The sequence below is a fragment of the Lissotriton helveticus genome, chromosome 6 (assembly GCF_964261635.1).
Source record: "Lissotriton helveticus chromosome 6, aLisHel1.1, whole genome shotgun sequence".
Lineage (NCBI taxonomy): Eukaryota > Metazoa > Chordata > Amphibia > Caudata > Salamandridae > Lissotriton > Lissotriton helveticus.
Window position 1 is genome coordinate 1,500,289,641 of NC_136067.1, and position 13,578 is coordinate 1,500,303,218.

Sequence of the window (13,578 nt, forward strand, 5' to 3'; positions counted from 1 at the left end):
GAGGGTCAACTTGGTCTTTCAATCTTCCCAAGGAACCAGTCAGAATTATGGTATTAATTTCTATGTGAAAATAAGCTACAGGTAAGGCACTCCATTTTAGAGTGACAAAGGGCCAACAGCACTGGAGATACAGCCTAACAGGAAACAAGGGTACACACTCTCTCGAATCCACCAAGGAGGAACACTGGAACAAACTTAAACAAGTGGAAGATCAATGAATCCCTCCCAAGTGCAACAGATGTACAATCTGCACAACAGGGTTTTGAAGTACATGATAGTGTAGTTGTCCATCTGAGGGAAGTGCTGCAGGGAAGCATGATTACAAGGTGTGCTAGTAGTTATAGATGTATGTATTGCTATTTCCTTGCTAAAGGACTAGAACCCATATTCGTGATAATCGTGTTATCAGTTAGTAGAAACTCATGCCTTTGATTGATGTGACATATTTGCCTGGATTCTTTTGTAGGTCTCGGCCTGATCCAGCGCATGCGCTGGTCTGGCAGAGACATTTAGTAGCTGGCTTTTGAAAGTGCTGCTAAAGGCCACCAGCGCGCGATTATGCGCGCGTGCACGTGCCGCCATCTGTCTTTCCTTCATCGTCACGGGTCATTAAAACACGTTGCTCTCACTTTTGCTGTGGCACTCTCACTTTCGCCGTGGCTGGTGTTCGCGCGTGCACCACTTTTGAGGCTGGGATTGTTGCACATGTTACAACAGTGATAGGCAGCTGGGGTCAGTCAGCTGCTTGTGAGATGTTCGTGTGATCCTGCACACCAGAAGTTTTAGGAGCTGCAGCAGTGGTTCTCACAACAGCACCGCTGCTGGTGTGTCCTGAAAATGCAGCCCGCCTCTTTGTGCTGCTGAAAGAGCACACCGAGCCCTCCTCGCTGTGTCTGGGTAAAGTGAAGTTTTCTTATCTGCCCGAAGCCCTTCATATCTTGCATTTATGGTATGTTCGTTGATAAAGGCATGCCCCCCACCTCTGTTTCATCTGCGCATGCGCTTAAGTGGCAAAGGAGTCTTTGGAGGCGGCTCCGTCTGGCAATGCATGCCTTTTGTGCAAATCATACACTGTTGGTGAACAATAAGTCGTCCATTTCAAATGTCATGTTAATTAAAATTAAGTCACTGTGACACCGCCCAGGAAATGACATACTAGAAAACAAATGTCAGCGGAATGAAACAGATAGGGGATGTAGCTCAGTGGTTGAGTGCATGCTTTGCATGTATGAGGCCCCGGGTTCAATCCCCAGCATCTCCACTCTCTTTGTTTTGTATTTATTTTGTGTGTGTTGCTTTCTAAAATAACACCACATATACAATGTTTCCTTTCTCTGGATCTTATCGACTTTTTTTCAAAATAGTATCCCATGGCATTAACACAAATAAATATATTTATAGGTGTGTGAATAGCTCAGATCCTTGCAAAACTCTTCCATAAACAAGCAGACGCCCTGAGGGCAGGGGCAGAAACATACACATAAAATAGATTTTACTGAGAGCATTGTGAAACATAACGGCATGCTATAGTCTGGATTCTATGCAGACGCGCATAGTCTTTCTCCAAGTTCTATCTTTCTAGGTAGACTGGTAATACTGCTTTTCTTAAATCTGTAATCAGGCAGGAAACTCATTGGGTACCTTATCACACTTCACTCTTTTCAGCCTCATGTCTTACCTTCGGTGTACTTTAAATTAATTGGAATCATTTTATTTCCAAACAATGAATTACAAATATATGACACATTCATGAGACATTCGTGACAAGTGTATATAAAACACGCATTGGCATAGCCCATAGGTCTCGCATTTGGGAGCTTATACGTGTTTAGCCATGCAACAGGTGGTGTTGTTGCACCAAGGATATTGTGCTGGATAACTAAACACTTATAAGGTCCCAAAGGTGAGACCTATTGGCTATGCCAATGCTTGTTTTCAATTGCCTTCTGAGAGGAAATGTTACTGATCCACAATGCCATATAAAGAATAAGATTAGATTCTGCTTGATCGTCTTCTGATCACTTCTTCTGCTGATGGTTACGTTTTCCCACTCCCCTGATGCTTCAACGGTCACTCCACTGAAATATCAGAATCAGCAAATACTACAGATAAGAAACCTATGCATTTCGAGCCAAAAACAAAGAGGCCAATTCAGAAAAGGGAAGAAGCAGTATTCTTTTACATACTCTTACATGCCTTTGTGAATCCTCCCCAAAACATCCAACTTTCTATTAGTAAAAGTGCAGGGAGGGCACAGTCCTTTTTATTTCCACTAATTGTAAGTTCATATTTCTACTTTATTACCATTTTTCCCTGTTTTAGATGTTCCGGTGCAATTCTCAAAGGCATGTAAATGTATATAAAAGAGTAAAACAAGAGTGCTACTTTACATATTCCAAAAGGCCTTTGTGAATAGCCCCAATGTGTGTGATGTCTCGTTTGTGGGAATGGAAAGCCCAAAGACCACTAGGAGTCTGAAATACTTACGGTTGTCATAAATTGGATTGGACACAACAGGAGCAAGCGGTATTCTACAGTTGCCATGCTCGTCAGGGAGGAACACCTGAAAACACAACCTGACCACGTTAAGGTCATAATCTTCAATGATAAGCAGCTTATCTTCCGGCACTGTTGAGGAAAAGAGAAATCCCACGTGAAAATAGTTTTCTTTTTAAACCCTCTCTTTTCATACATTTTGGTTCAGAGTATGCCGTAGACATTTTTACCTTGTTTTGGTCAGTTTTATACATCATTCAAACCAGTTTCACTGAGTTTTCCCTTCAACAATGCAGGGTTTACCAATGCCCCTATTTTCTCATAGAGTTTCGGCAGAGCACTTACTCGGCTACCCATGAAACAATTCTTGCTGCAATAGGAAAATTGACGTTTTGACTTATTACTCCTTTCCCAAGCACCCAATGTTGCACGGTAATACATGAAAATAGCTTTCACCCTATCTCCTTCCACACATATCTTGGGAAATTATTCCATAAACTTCGTTTGGTCTCTGGACTTCTTCCAAAGCCTCTGCTTTACCTTCGCTCACTAGCTACCTCTCCTTTATCCAATGGTGGGTGTTTACAAATTTTATTAAGCTCAATCAACTTAAAAAATGAGTCTTTTATGAGAACTGGCATTCCTAACGGGAAAACTTAAATCTAGCCCTGGTCATATGTTCATCTACTGCGCTTGTAAAGGTTATTTATAAATTGGGCATTGATACTTATGCTAATCATCCTTTGGATGCCCAAAGTGCTTAAGTTTGTAGTATCGACTTCCTGTAGATTGTCAGGGAGCACCAACCTGGATATCGGATCTGAAAGGAGTGAGAATATTTTCCACACTTTCCCAAAGCCACATTCAACTAATATCACGGTAGACCTGGGGCAAGGGGAATGGGACAAGAGAGAGGAACTCGATTTTGTCACATGCCTGAATCAAAAGCTGGACTTAATCTGCACAACCAGAGCACTGTTCTTTAAAAAGCATAGGCGAGTCTTAGCATAACTGTTGTTTGAACTTGGAGGTTTTAACAGGAAGTGTTGCCTAAGATATACCTGCTTTCTCTCTATGTATTTTTACTTTCTACTACAATTTGAAATTCGACTGAAGCCCTGCTTTAGTCACTGAATACCCATCAGGATTACAATTAGCCTGTTTATCAACAAGAGCTTCCTTCAAAATTAGGAAATACCTTTTTGTGCTTTGTTGGCGTTCAAGCTAAGTATGTAACTTTGACATGCATGCATTCATTAGCATTGCATGCATATTTTCTAACATCTTTGATAGATACCAGTGTTTCATACAACATTACTTCTGTGTTGATATACTTTCACTGAAATTTGCAATAGTTTATAATCCATATGGCTGATTCCTTAGGAAGTAAAGTGCAATAGACTTCATAATCCTGTGAATGAATCTTCACAAACAAGTGCTACAGAGTTTGCAATTCCCATATATGACTCCTTAAGAAATAAACAAGTGATATGGAGTTCATAACCGGGATGGATGACTTTTTTTTAAACAAACAAGTGCAAGTCTATTCTTACAAGATATTCTCTAGTTCCAAGATGTCTTTGTCGACTTCATGAGAGATAAGAAAACAAGTCCCAGCAGCAATAACCACATACCACAAGGAACTTTATATTCCATGCAAGATTGACACCACCTTCAGCAAATACTGTGAGATTCCTGTGGGCTCATGGAAAATAACTTCTTATATTTACTCAGGTGTTTTAGGAAAGAGTTTTCATAAGAAGTGAGGCTTCTGTCCAAGCAGATTGTATGATTGAGGCAGGCATGACTACACCATGCATGCCTCTACAATGCTGCCCTTACCATGAATGTGTCTGAACAACGCATGCCTTTATCACGCTATTTTGTGGTAAAGGCATTGCTGGTAAAGGAATATGTGTGGCAAAGTTCACACCCGAGCCCCCATCTGAGCCCTAAAAACTAACACGACCCCCCCAGGCCGAAAAACGACCCCGCCTTGAGACCTAAAAACTAACCTGACACCCCTGAGCCCTTAAAAGTACCCCAACACCCCAAAGCCCTAAAAACTAGCCTGCCCTCCCAAAGCCTAAAAACAAACCCAACCCCCGAGCCCTAAACACTAACCTAACCCCCACAAGCCTTAAAAACTACCCGACCTGTCCCCTAAAAACGACCTGACTGCCTTGAGCCCTAAAAAATACCCAGACGCCTGAGCCCTAAACACCTCCCAAACCTCCTGAGCCCTAAAAACATTCTTGATCCACCTAATACCCAGACCCCTAGCCCTAAAAACTACTGCAATTATTCTTTTGATACTTTTAAGTACCAACTTTAGTAGCCCCAGTCAGAAGTAAGCACCACTGAGTTGTCAGCATGTAACCCTATACTTGCCAATAAGAATACGAGCCTTTCAACATGTAATACTGACACTTTGAGGGTTTTACTGTTAAGAAATATACAAACAAATGTCCTACTTTTTAGGTCTTGACCTCTGCCAATGCGCTTGCGCATTGCAGATGTCGAGACATATAGAGGTGGAACAGGAAAGCTTACCAAGGGGATTTTTCAATGTGGATTACGTGCAGTTCATGTGCTCCACTCGTGTGAGACGGGCGTGCATGTCAAACCCATCAGCCTGCCTTCAATGGAATGCTCTCCCAAGCTGCTCCCCCGCCGCTCGCCATATGCTCCTTCCCTCCCACTCGCTCGCTCCCCTGCTCCCCCTCCCCCCACACAGAAATGCCAAGAGCTTGTTTAACTTGTGGCCTTCGTCCCCTATCGTATTTAGTTTTCATTGTGCCACCCTTACAGTCCCTTTAACCAGAAATTCTGTTGCTTTGACCCAACTTTCACGTTATTGACAAGCCTAGCTTGTTGCAAGACTTTATTTAGCCATTGAAGCTCGCCTTCTGCTTCTGCCTCACTAACGCTGCCAAATAAGCTCCATCACACCTTCTCCTTAGACCATCTGGAGTATTTACAGTCCTGTGTGTTCTCATTGTGAAATGCTGCTTATTCACACTCAATCACTGCGTGCTCCTTTTCTGCAAAATAACATGGCTTGCTTGGACACAGAGCCTGTGAGGCTTTGAACAAGTTAGGCGCATAGCTCCTAATATTTAACATGCACGTGGGCTTATGACTGGGTTTTAGTGAGTAAGTCAGCTGATAGCAATGCATACTAAAATAACAAAAACACTTTTGTGCTGAAACGGAATTGTGCGCCAAAAGTTTCTCAAGTGGCCCGGTGCAGTTTGTTTTAATTCACACGTCCCGGCCGCTGCTTTTTTATTTCATTTTTTAATTTGTTTTCTATTGTTTCTGTAACTTGTTGCCTTCCGTCTGCTGTTCTATCCCTAGCTGTTCTGCAAATAACATCCTTTGTTTCTAACACCCACAGCTTAAAAACCGAAGCTCCGCCCAGTAAAAAGCAAACCAGCATCCCACCGGAGTTACAAACAATCTTTTGCTCAGCTCCCAAGCACGTAGTTTAACGAAGCTGCAATAGCATGCTGAACGTCTCCATGTCGGTTTGTGCCACATTAATTTAACTGAAACACAAGACATGTAAGCACTTAAACTATGCACTTTCAGAGATCTAAAATTTTTAGGCGCTATTTACTCAGCTGAATGTTTCACAGCCTCTCTAAGCAGCCACATAAAAGTCAATAAAACCTTCTGATATCGTCATTTTTGAGGAGGAATGTTTGCGTTATATTACCAGACGATCGTTTGCAGCTCTCTGGAAGTTATTTCAACTAGCCATACAAAGTGGGTGATGTGGGCTTATGTGGAAAACAAATAATAGAAAACAGAAAAAAATATCATAAAACAGGGATTAAGCACAAATGCTTTCAAACAGTGCGAAGTATTCAGAGCTGTAATGAAATCTTATGTGTTGCAAAGTTGTGGAATACTAATGGTCTCTGTTAAAAGCCAGCACCATCCCATAAACTATAATTTTTTGTTAAATGGCTAATAATTGCCCTCTTCTCTACTACATAATACCTTACTGGTTGGTTTATAACAGTTTATGCGCTACTAAGGGTCATGTTTTTTAACTTGTGGCCTTCGTCCCCTATCGTATTTAGTTTTCATTGTGCCACCCTTACAGTCCCTTCAACCAGAAATTCTGTTGCTTCGACCCAACTTTCATGTTAATGGCAAGCCTAACTTGTTGCAAGACTTTATTTAGCCATTGAAGGTCGCCTTCTGCTTCTGCCTCACTAACGCTGCCAAATAAGCTCCACCACGCCTTCTCCTTAGACCATCTGGAGTATTTACAGTCCTGTGTGTTCTCACTGTGAAATGCTGCTCGTTCACACTCAATCACTGCGTGCTCCTTTGCTGCGACATAACATGGCTTGCTTGCACACAGTGCCTGTGAGTCTTTGAACAAGTTAGGCGCATAGCTCCTTTTACAACTGTCACCTTGCTTACCACTGGTTTTCTCCCGTGCTGATCTGCTGTTCCCTTCCACCGCCTACTTCTCTAACTCCCTGTTCTCTTCTCCTGTGCTGATCTGCTGATCTCTTCAACACGCATCCTTCTTTAACTCCCTGTTCTCTTATAATATGCCGATCTGGATCTGCTGCTCTCTTCCACATACATCCTTCCATAACCGCACACACACATACATACAACCACGCACACACACACACAACAACACACATACAACCACACACACAACCACACACATCTATCGCCCTCACTCTATCTATCTTTCCCCCTCCCTCCAGCTATCTATCGCTCTTACTCTATCTATCTATCGCACAACAACAGCATCACTCAGGGGCACCACAGCATCACTCAGGGGCACCACAACATCACTATGCGCTACCACAGCATCACTGAACGCCACCGCATCACTTGTCGCCACCACAACATCACTCAGCGCCACCACAGTATCAATCTGTACAAACATTCAACAACTGGTTCAAATATGTTCTCTCAATGTTTCAAGCTTTATTACAAATGTCACAATTTTTTTAAAATATTTCCCTTCTGTTCTTATATTTTAGTCACAATAAAATAAACTGAACATAATCTTCACAAAAGTTAATTACAAAAGTCTAAGCTACTGCCATGATAAATTACAATAACTTTTATTTAAGTATTAATTATTTTTAAAAGAAAAATTGTTATTTGTAAAAATCAATACTTCTAAGTCACGTAAATACAAAACATGTTGCATTAAAAATGCTATAGGTGTCACATTGTCAAAAAATAAAAGTATTAGCATTGTATATGACAAAGCTATTAATTTCACAATTTTCAAAAATAACACATAAATAACAAATTTGTCATGTACAAGACAAATAACTCAAACTTTCCAAATGCGAGACCTATTGCATTGCAAATGCTTGTTAATATACTGCATCCTGCCTTAGGACTTGACAGGCCTACCTTAGGGGTGACTTACATACAATAAAAGGGAAGGTCTGAACTTTATCATTAGCTTAAATGGCAAAGTCAAGTTAGCAGTTTAAAACTGCTCTACCAGTCTGCAGTGGGAGGCTGGGAGACATGTTTTACTTTATTACCCTCATGGTGGCACAATAAATGGTGCAGGGAACTGCTGGCAACTTTCAACCAGGACCACAGACAGAGACATAAAAAAAGTCTTTAGTACCAGCTCATGATAATTTTATCCTTGTTTTGTTTGATTTTGTTTGTAAATGTTTTCCAGTATGTAACATGCTACTCTCCCATCCAACCAAAATGACTTAAGTGTAACTTAGGAATTTCTGGACTAACTAGATGTTCCTCCTATTTTTCAACACCAATTAAGTTGTCTGCTCTTCACAATCCTTGTGCAGTCTTTTCATAGGCTCCCTAATACACTGTATAGCACATCATTCTGCATATAATTGAGTTAATGAATGAATACATGAGAATAAATGTGCAACTAGAACTGCAATCTAAAAAAAGGAAGCTATGTAGTGGTGGCGGTATCTGGCAATAACACTTCACCAAGTAGTCATGGGGGCAAAACAGTCTTATGATGGTAAGTTTTCAGTAACTTTCTAAAGCTGTTGTTGGTCACCTCATCGCAGAGGTCAATGGAGATATCATTCGATAGTCTGGGTACCTGAACTATGAACCGTTCCACTTTAGAATTAAAGCATGCTCTGCAGACTGGTACTTGGTTGGTGAAGTGGAAGTTGTTCCAGTGGCAGTTTCTTTCTCTTCATTGTGGAGTGGAGAAGTGTGGCTCAATGGTTAGAGCGGCAGACCCTGATGCAGAGGTCTGGCTCAGTGCCTATTCTAATCATGGGTCCCACTCTGCAACTCTGGGCAATAGCTTGCTTAATCTCCACAATGGCCCCAACAGCGCTGGGATGCCTGGCTTCACCTTGGGGTTGCCCAGGAGTGGACATTTCACAGGGAAAAGCCAGGAAGGGTTCCACAGCGGTATGAGTACAGTGCCAGGACGCCCCGTTGCTGGGGCAGCAGTGCGCTTTACAAGTACAAATGAATTCATTCATTCATTGCATAGGTGTTTGATTTATTTATAATGTTGGATTATATGAGCTCATATTTGGTCTCAGTGTTCTTTGTATTCAATATTTCGTATCATTCCTGCTCCTAATTAATCCTTAGTGTATTTTAACCTTAAACTCAATAGGTACCACTTGTCACCAAATTTGAACTCTGCACCTGAAACAATCTATTACTTTAACAAATTACGAGCCATAATTCAAGCTTCTTGTCTAAGAATTCTTTCATCTCTTTCTTATGAGCACTAGAAAAAGGTTTTATCCAAAGTACTAGGGGAGGGGGAGGATGTGGTAGTCTTACAGATTTTTGGTGCAATCCTGGGAAAGTATTGGTTGTGGATTTCCTAATTTTTGGAATTTTATAGTGAGCATCTCTTTAAACCTAGATTTAAGAGTTTTTATTCCGGAACTTTTAATTTCTGTGCCAGATATGATGTTGAGTTATGGATGAAGGGCCCTATCATCTCATGCATGCAGTCCGAATGATGCATTTTCTGTTCTTAAGAAGCCAATTGAAGATTTCAGAACTGGAGCGATGTGGTAACTCTTTTTTGTGTTGGAGGTAAATCTAGAAGTGTTTTCAGGACAGCATTCAGGAGTGAAAAGCTTGATTTATAGATGTCTGTGAGTAGAGAAATTCGTTGTCTAGTCAAGATAAAACTACGGACTGTAGTATGATGTTGAGGTGGTACCAGGTCCTTAGTTTGTGTGGGGAGCATAGTTTCAATTGACAATGCTTTGCAATGCAATTTATGTGACCCTGCATAAAGAGTTTGACATCCAGAATAAAAACAAAGATTTTGTTTAACTCACAGCAACCATCCTAGTACCAAGATACTTTGATTAAAAAAACAGATTATGAGAAAGGGTAAGGTTTTTATTGGGAGAGAAAATCAGTAACTCTATGTTGTCTGAGTTTAGTTTTAAAAATTGATTTAAAAAGCAAGGAGTTGCAGGGTCCCCTGTGTCCCTTTAGCCGCAGCCATCATAGAAGGCTGCTTCTGGGGGCCTAAGAGTAGCTTGGGTCATGTTGGAACACAAGCAGGTAGGTGACCAAAGTCTACCAGGGTCAATGGCAGCAGCCATCTTGGATCCTGTGGCATCTGGTGAGATCTTGTAAGGCCAGAATCCCTGGAAATTATCCTGGGAGCGGCTTCCATATAAAAGGGAGGCATTCTCAGATAGAACCGCTTGTCAATACAGTTATTTGGCAACAAGACTGGAGTGCTTGCTCTCAGCCTCCTGCGGACCTGGTTGTCAGCGAGTTGGGAGGCAAGCCTTTACCTTCTTACTACCTTTGAGCCCAGATCTTTGTGACGGGAGGGTCAATGTTTGCACTGTTCAGCATTCCGTCCTTCATTTGTTCCTTTTGCATTTGTTGCCCGAAGTGGGAAGGGTTTGCCCAGATGTTTTCTGTGCTCAGTGCGCCACTGGATTCAAGCTAGCCTGTTTGATGAGGGGTGATGCCCCAAAACTGGTCCCATGATGCTTGTTTACGGTCCAGGGAGAACATGGCTCGACAGTTAGGGCTGGACTGTTCTTATGAGGAGCAGGGTCAAGACTGAATTAAATATGGCTGGGTCCAAACTGAGGTGGTGTGGTGAACCCCGATCTTTGTGACTGGGGGTGAATGTTTGCGCTGTTCAGCATTCCGTCCATTATTTGTTCCTTTTGCCTAAGCAATGGTATGGGCAAGAAGGGGGTGGGGTGGGAGTGGAGGGTGATGGAAGAAGGAAAAGGTGTATCATATCCGTTTAGATTTTCTGTAAATGTTGTGCATGAGTAGTATTCGGCAGATTTCACCGGCTGTCCAATATTCTGATCCAGACATTTCATCCACACACATCTATCTTATTTAGTTGTCTCAGTTTCTTCAAGTGGCATCTCTCCATTTCCACGATGTTGCACATATCATTCATCCATTCTTTAAGTTTGTCTGGGATTTCATCGTTCCATTGATTTGCTATTATTCACCTTGCTGCTAGGGTATCCCAAAAAATTGGAATTTTCTTCCATTTCCAAGTCAACATAGCTTGGACCATGGTTCTTATTAATACAGTAGTGGCATTTGTTTACATTCTTTCCTCGATCTTGTGCTGCAAAATCTGTACAATTTTCCCCCAAAAAGCTTACAGGTGAGGGTACTACACTGACATATGTTCCTAATGGGAATCCGGCACCAATTACAACTGACTGGTTTTGGGGAACCAAGTGTGTATTTTGACCAGCGTACAGTTAGCTTAAATATGAGAATAATATTAAGCATCTCACATTTACTCCACATAGTGAGGTGTGCATCTTAAAGAGAAATAGCGAGAGTTCTGCTCTAGTAAGATCTAGAACTGCTTGTTCCCACTTGTGTATCGTCTTATCCAAATTAGCCTTTCCTGAGTGTTTTTACGCCTTATACTGAGAAGAGACTCATTATAACTGTGTTAGTGTTAATAAGCTATTTTGTTTTTTCCATACAATACCTATAATGTGTTAGACAATGAGAAATCAGGGGTGAAGATGCATATACCTAAAACAAATTCTTGCATTTGCAATCTGTATTCATTTTGCAATTCTCAAATGTCTTGAGTTGGACCTCTGTCATTATTTAGCAACGTTTATTTATGGTCTTTTGGACCCAAAATTTACCCCCACCTCCTCTGTAAATTCTGGAGCGATGGAAGGATTAGTCCATGGAGGTTAACAGTTTTGTGCCATTAGAGGATATTCACCATATTGGCCGTACAGATATATATGTACTAAGTTTCTATGGCCCAAAATCAAATTCTCTTAAAAAATGTGGATGGTCAAATTTAAATTAAAAAACTTTCATTGCATTGGGCTATTCGGAAATGGCCCTTTCATCACTTTCGCCTGCTAAATCTGGGCCCACCAAATGTTAGGTAGCATAAAACAGCCAAAGGTACTGTTACAATTCCAGCAAGGCCCAATCCCCAGAAATAAATCGCTGACAAATCTTCATCCTGCTTACCATGCAGCATTTCCAGCCCAAATAAATTGACTGATCATTGAATTTAGTAAGCCGAAAATTCTCATAGCTAAGTGGTATGGGTCAACCTGAAACAGGAAGAGGCACTGTAGAAGGATTGTCATTTTGGGTAAATGTACTCTTCCTATTACTGTGAAAGGCAGTTAGTTCCACTTTTCCAGATGTCTTCATAATTAAATAAGCAGTGTATGAAATCCTCTTTCACCATGAATCCTATGTATTTATTTTATTTTTACGGGGTGGGGGAAGTAGATGTTAGTGGCATTTTTTTAGCTCCACAGTGAATACTTCTATTTCTGCCAGGAACAGAAACCTCTCCATCTTGTCTTGATTAGCCTTGAATCCCACTACCCCACAGACGTTTGTGTGCTCTCTATTTTTTTTCGGCAGCCATATATAAGGACACATATTTTTATCTTATGATCTCCTTGTAAAGAGATAAGGAGTAAGGTGTCATTTTCAGTGTTGAATACAAGGGATCCAGGGTATGAAGCAAAAAGAAGTGTGAACCGCGTATAACCTGGTCTTGTCCCTCTCAACAATAATATCTTTGCAGCTCTTTCTTCATCAATAATTAGACCAGCTGAGTAGCCTCTACAGGATGATGCTATTGATTTAATGATCAGTGGTGGGTACACCAACTCTCGTAAAACTTCCAAAATGAAGTTCCAGTTCACCAGGGCACAATACTTTTCAGCATCTAAGAAAGCAACCAGGCCACCTTTCGGCGCCTCACGTAAATAAGAGATCATATCTATATTGAATGCAGTTTGTATGAATTGTGTTCTATTCACTCCATCTGAGTTTTTCCCACAAAGTTTTATAATACTAACTCAAGTAAAAGTTTTATTGTTTAGACCTCTTCTGAGATCTCTAGCTTGGGCACCTCCAAGGATACCTTTGCATCATTGATCATAAACATGGCCCACTAGAATTGGGATCTATAGTTTATGCAGACTATATTTTTGACCATGCTGGAGGAGTGTAATACTGTTTTTGTTCTCATAAACACCTTTTCTTACTGTACCACTCTCTAGGGCTTTGCTCAGATGTGCTCATGCCATGTTCACTAAGCAGAATTGAGGAATGACCCTAATGGGTCTGGGTGAGCAAATCCCTCACCCACCTGCTGGACAATTATTTTGAGTTGTTTTAGTGGTGGTTGGGGAAGTGACGGGTGTGCGTGAGTTCCCACTGTATGGTATACTATTCAGCCAGGTGCACATCATTGCAGGAGGGCACTATTCATTCTTTAATACTTTATGTCTTCTCAAGTAAACTGTCTTTTTTTCTGGTGACTTTTACTGGTCCGAACGCCAGCGAATTCCAGCACACACTCAGCCATACTGGTTGAATAATGTATTTGTTTCTAGACTACAGGAAGGCTCTTCTCTAGTTCATTAATTGAATACCAATGCTTTTCCGTGTTATATTTCAATTATCACCCAAGGCACGCAACATGCACGGACCAGGGCCCAGCTGGCCGCTCCTACTTAAGGATTAAGGTTTGTTCCTTTCTAAGCATTTTATTTGCCCACAGAAATACGTCAATACACTTCCTTATCTCAGAGATCCTTAGTG

At 41.3% G+C, this 13,578-nt stretch overlaps 1 protein-coding gene and 1 non-coding gene across 2 annotated transcripts in view; one reads left to right on the top strand and one right to left on the bottom strand.

The window, feature by feature from the left end:
- The window catches only part of REL (REL proto-oncogene, NF-kB subunit), a 330,308-nt gene that overhangs the window by 78,999 nt on the left and 237,731 nt on the right, over positions 1 to 13,578 (bottom strand). The window contains exon 6 of the mRNA XM_078649301.1: positions 2,488 to 2,628. Coding sequence (XP_078505427.1) covers positions 2,488 to 2,628 — 141 coding nt within the window. The remainder of the gene's footprint in view (positions 1 to 2,487; positions 2,629 to 13,578) is intronic.
- TRNAA-UGC (transfer RNA alanine (anticodon UGC)) lies at positions 1,190 to 1,261 on the top strand. Its single transcript has one exon. It is a non-coding gene; the product is annotated as a tRNA-Ala (tRNA).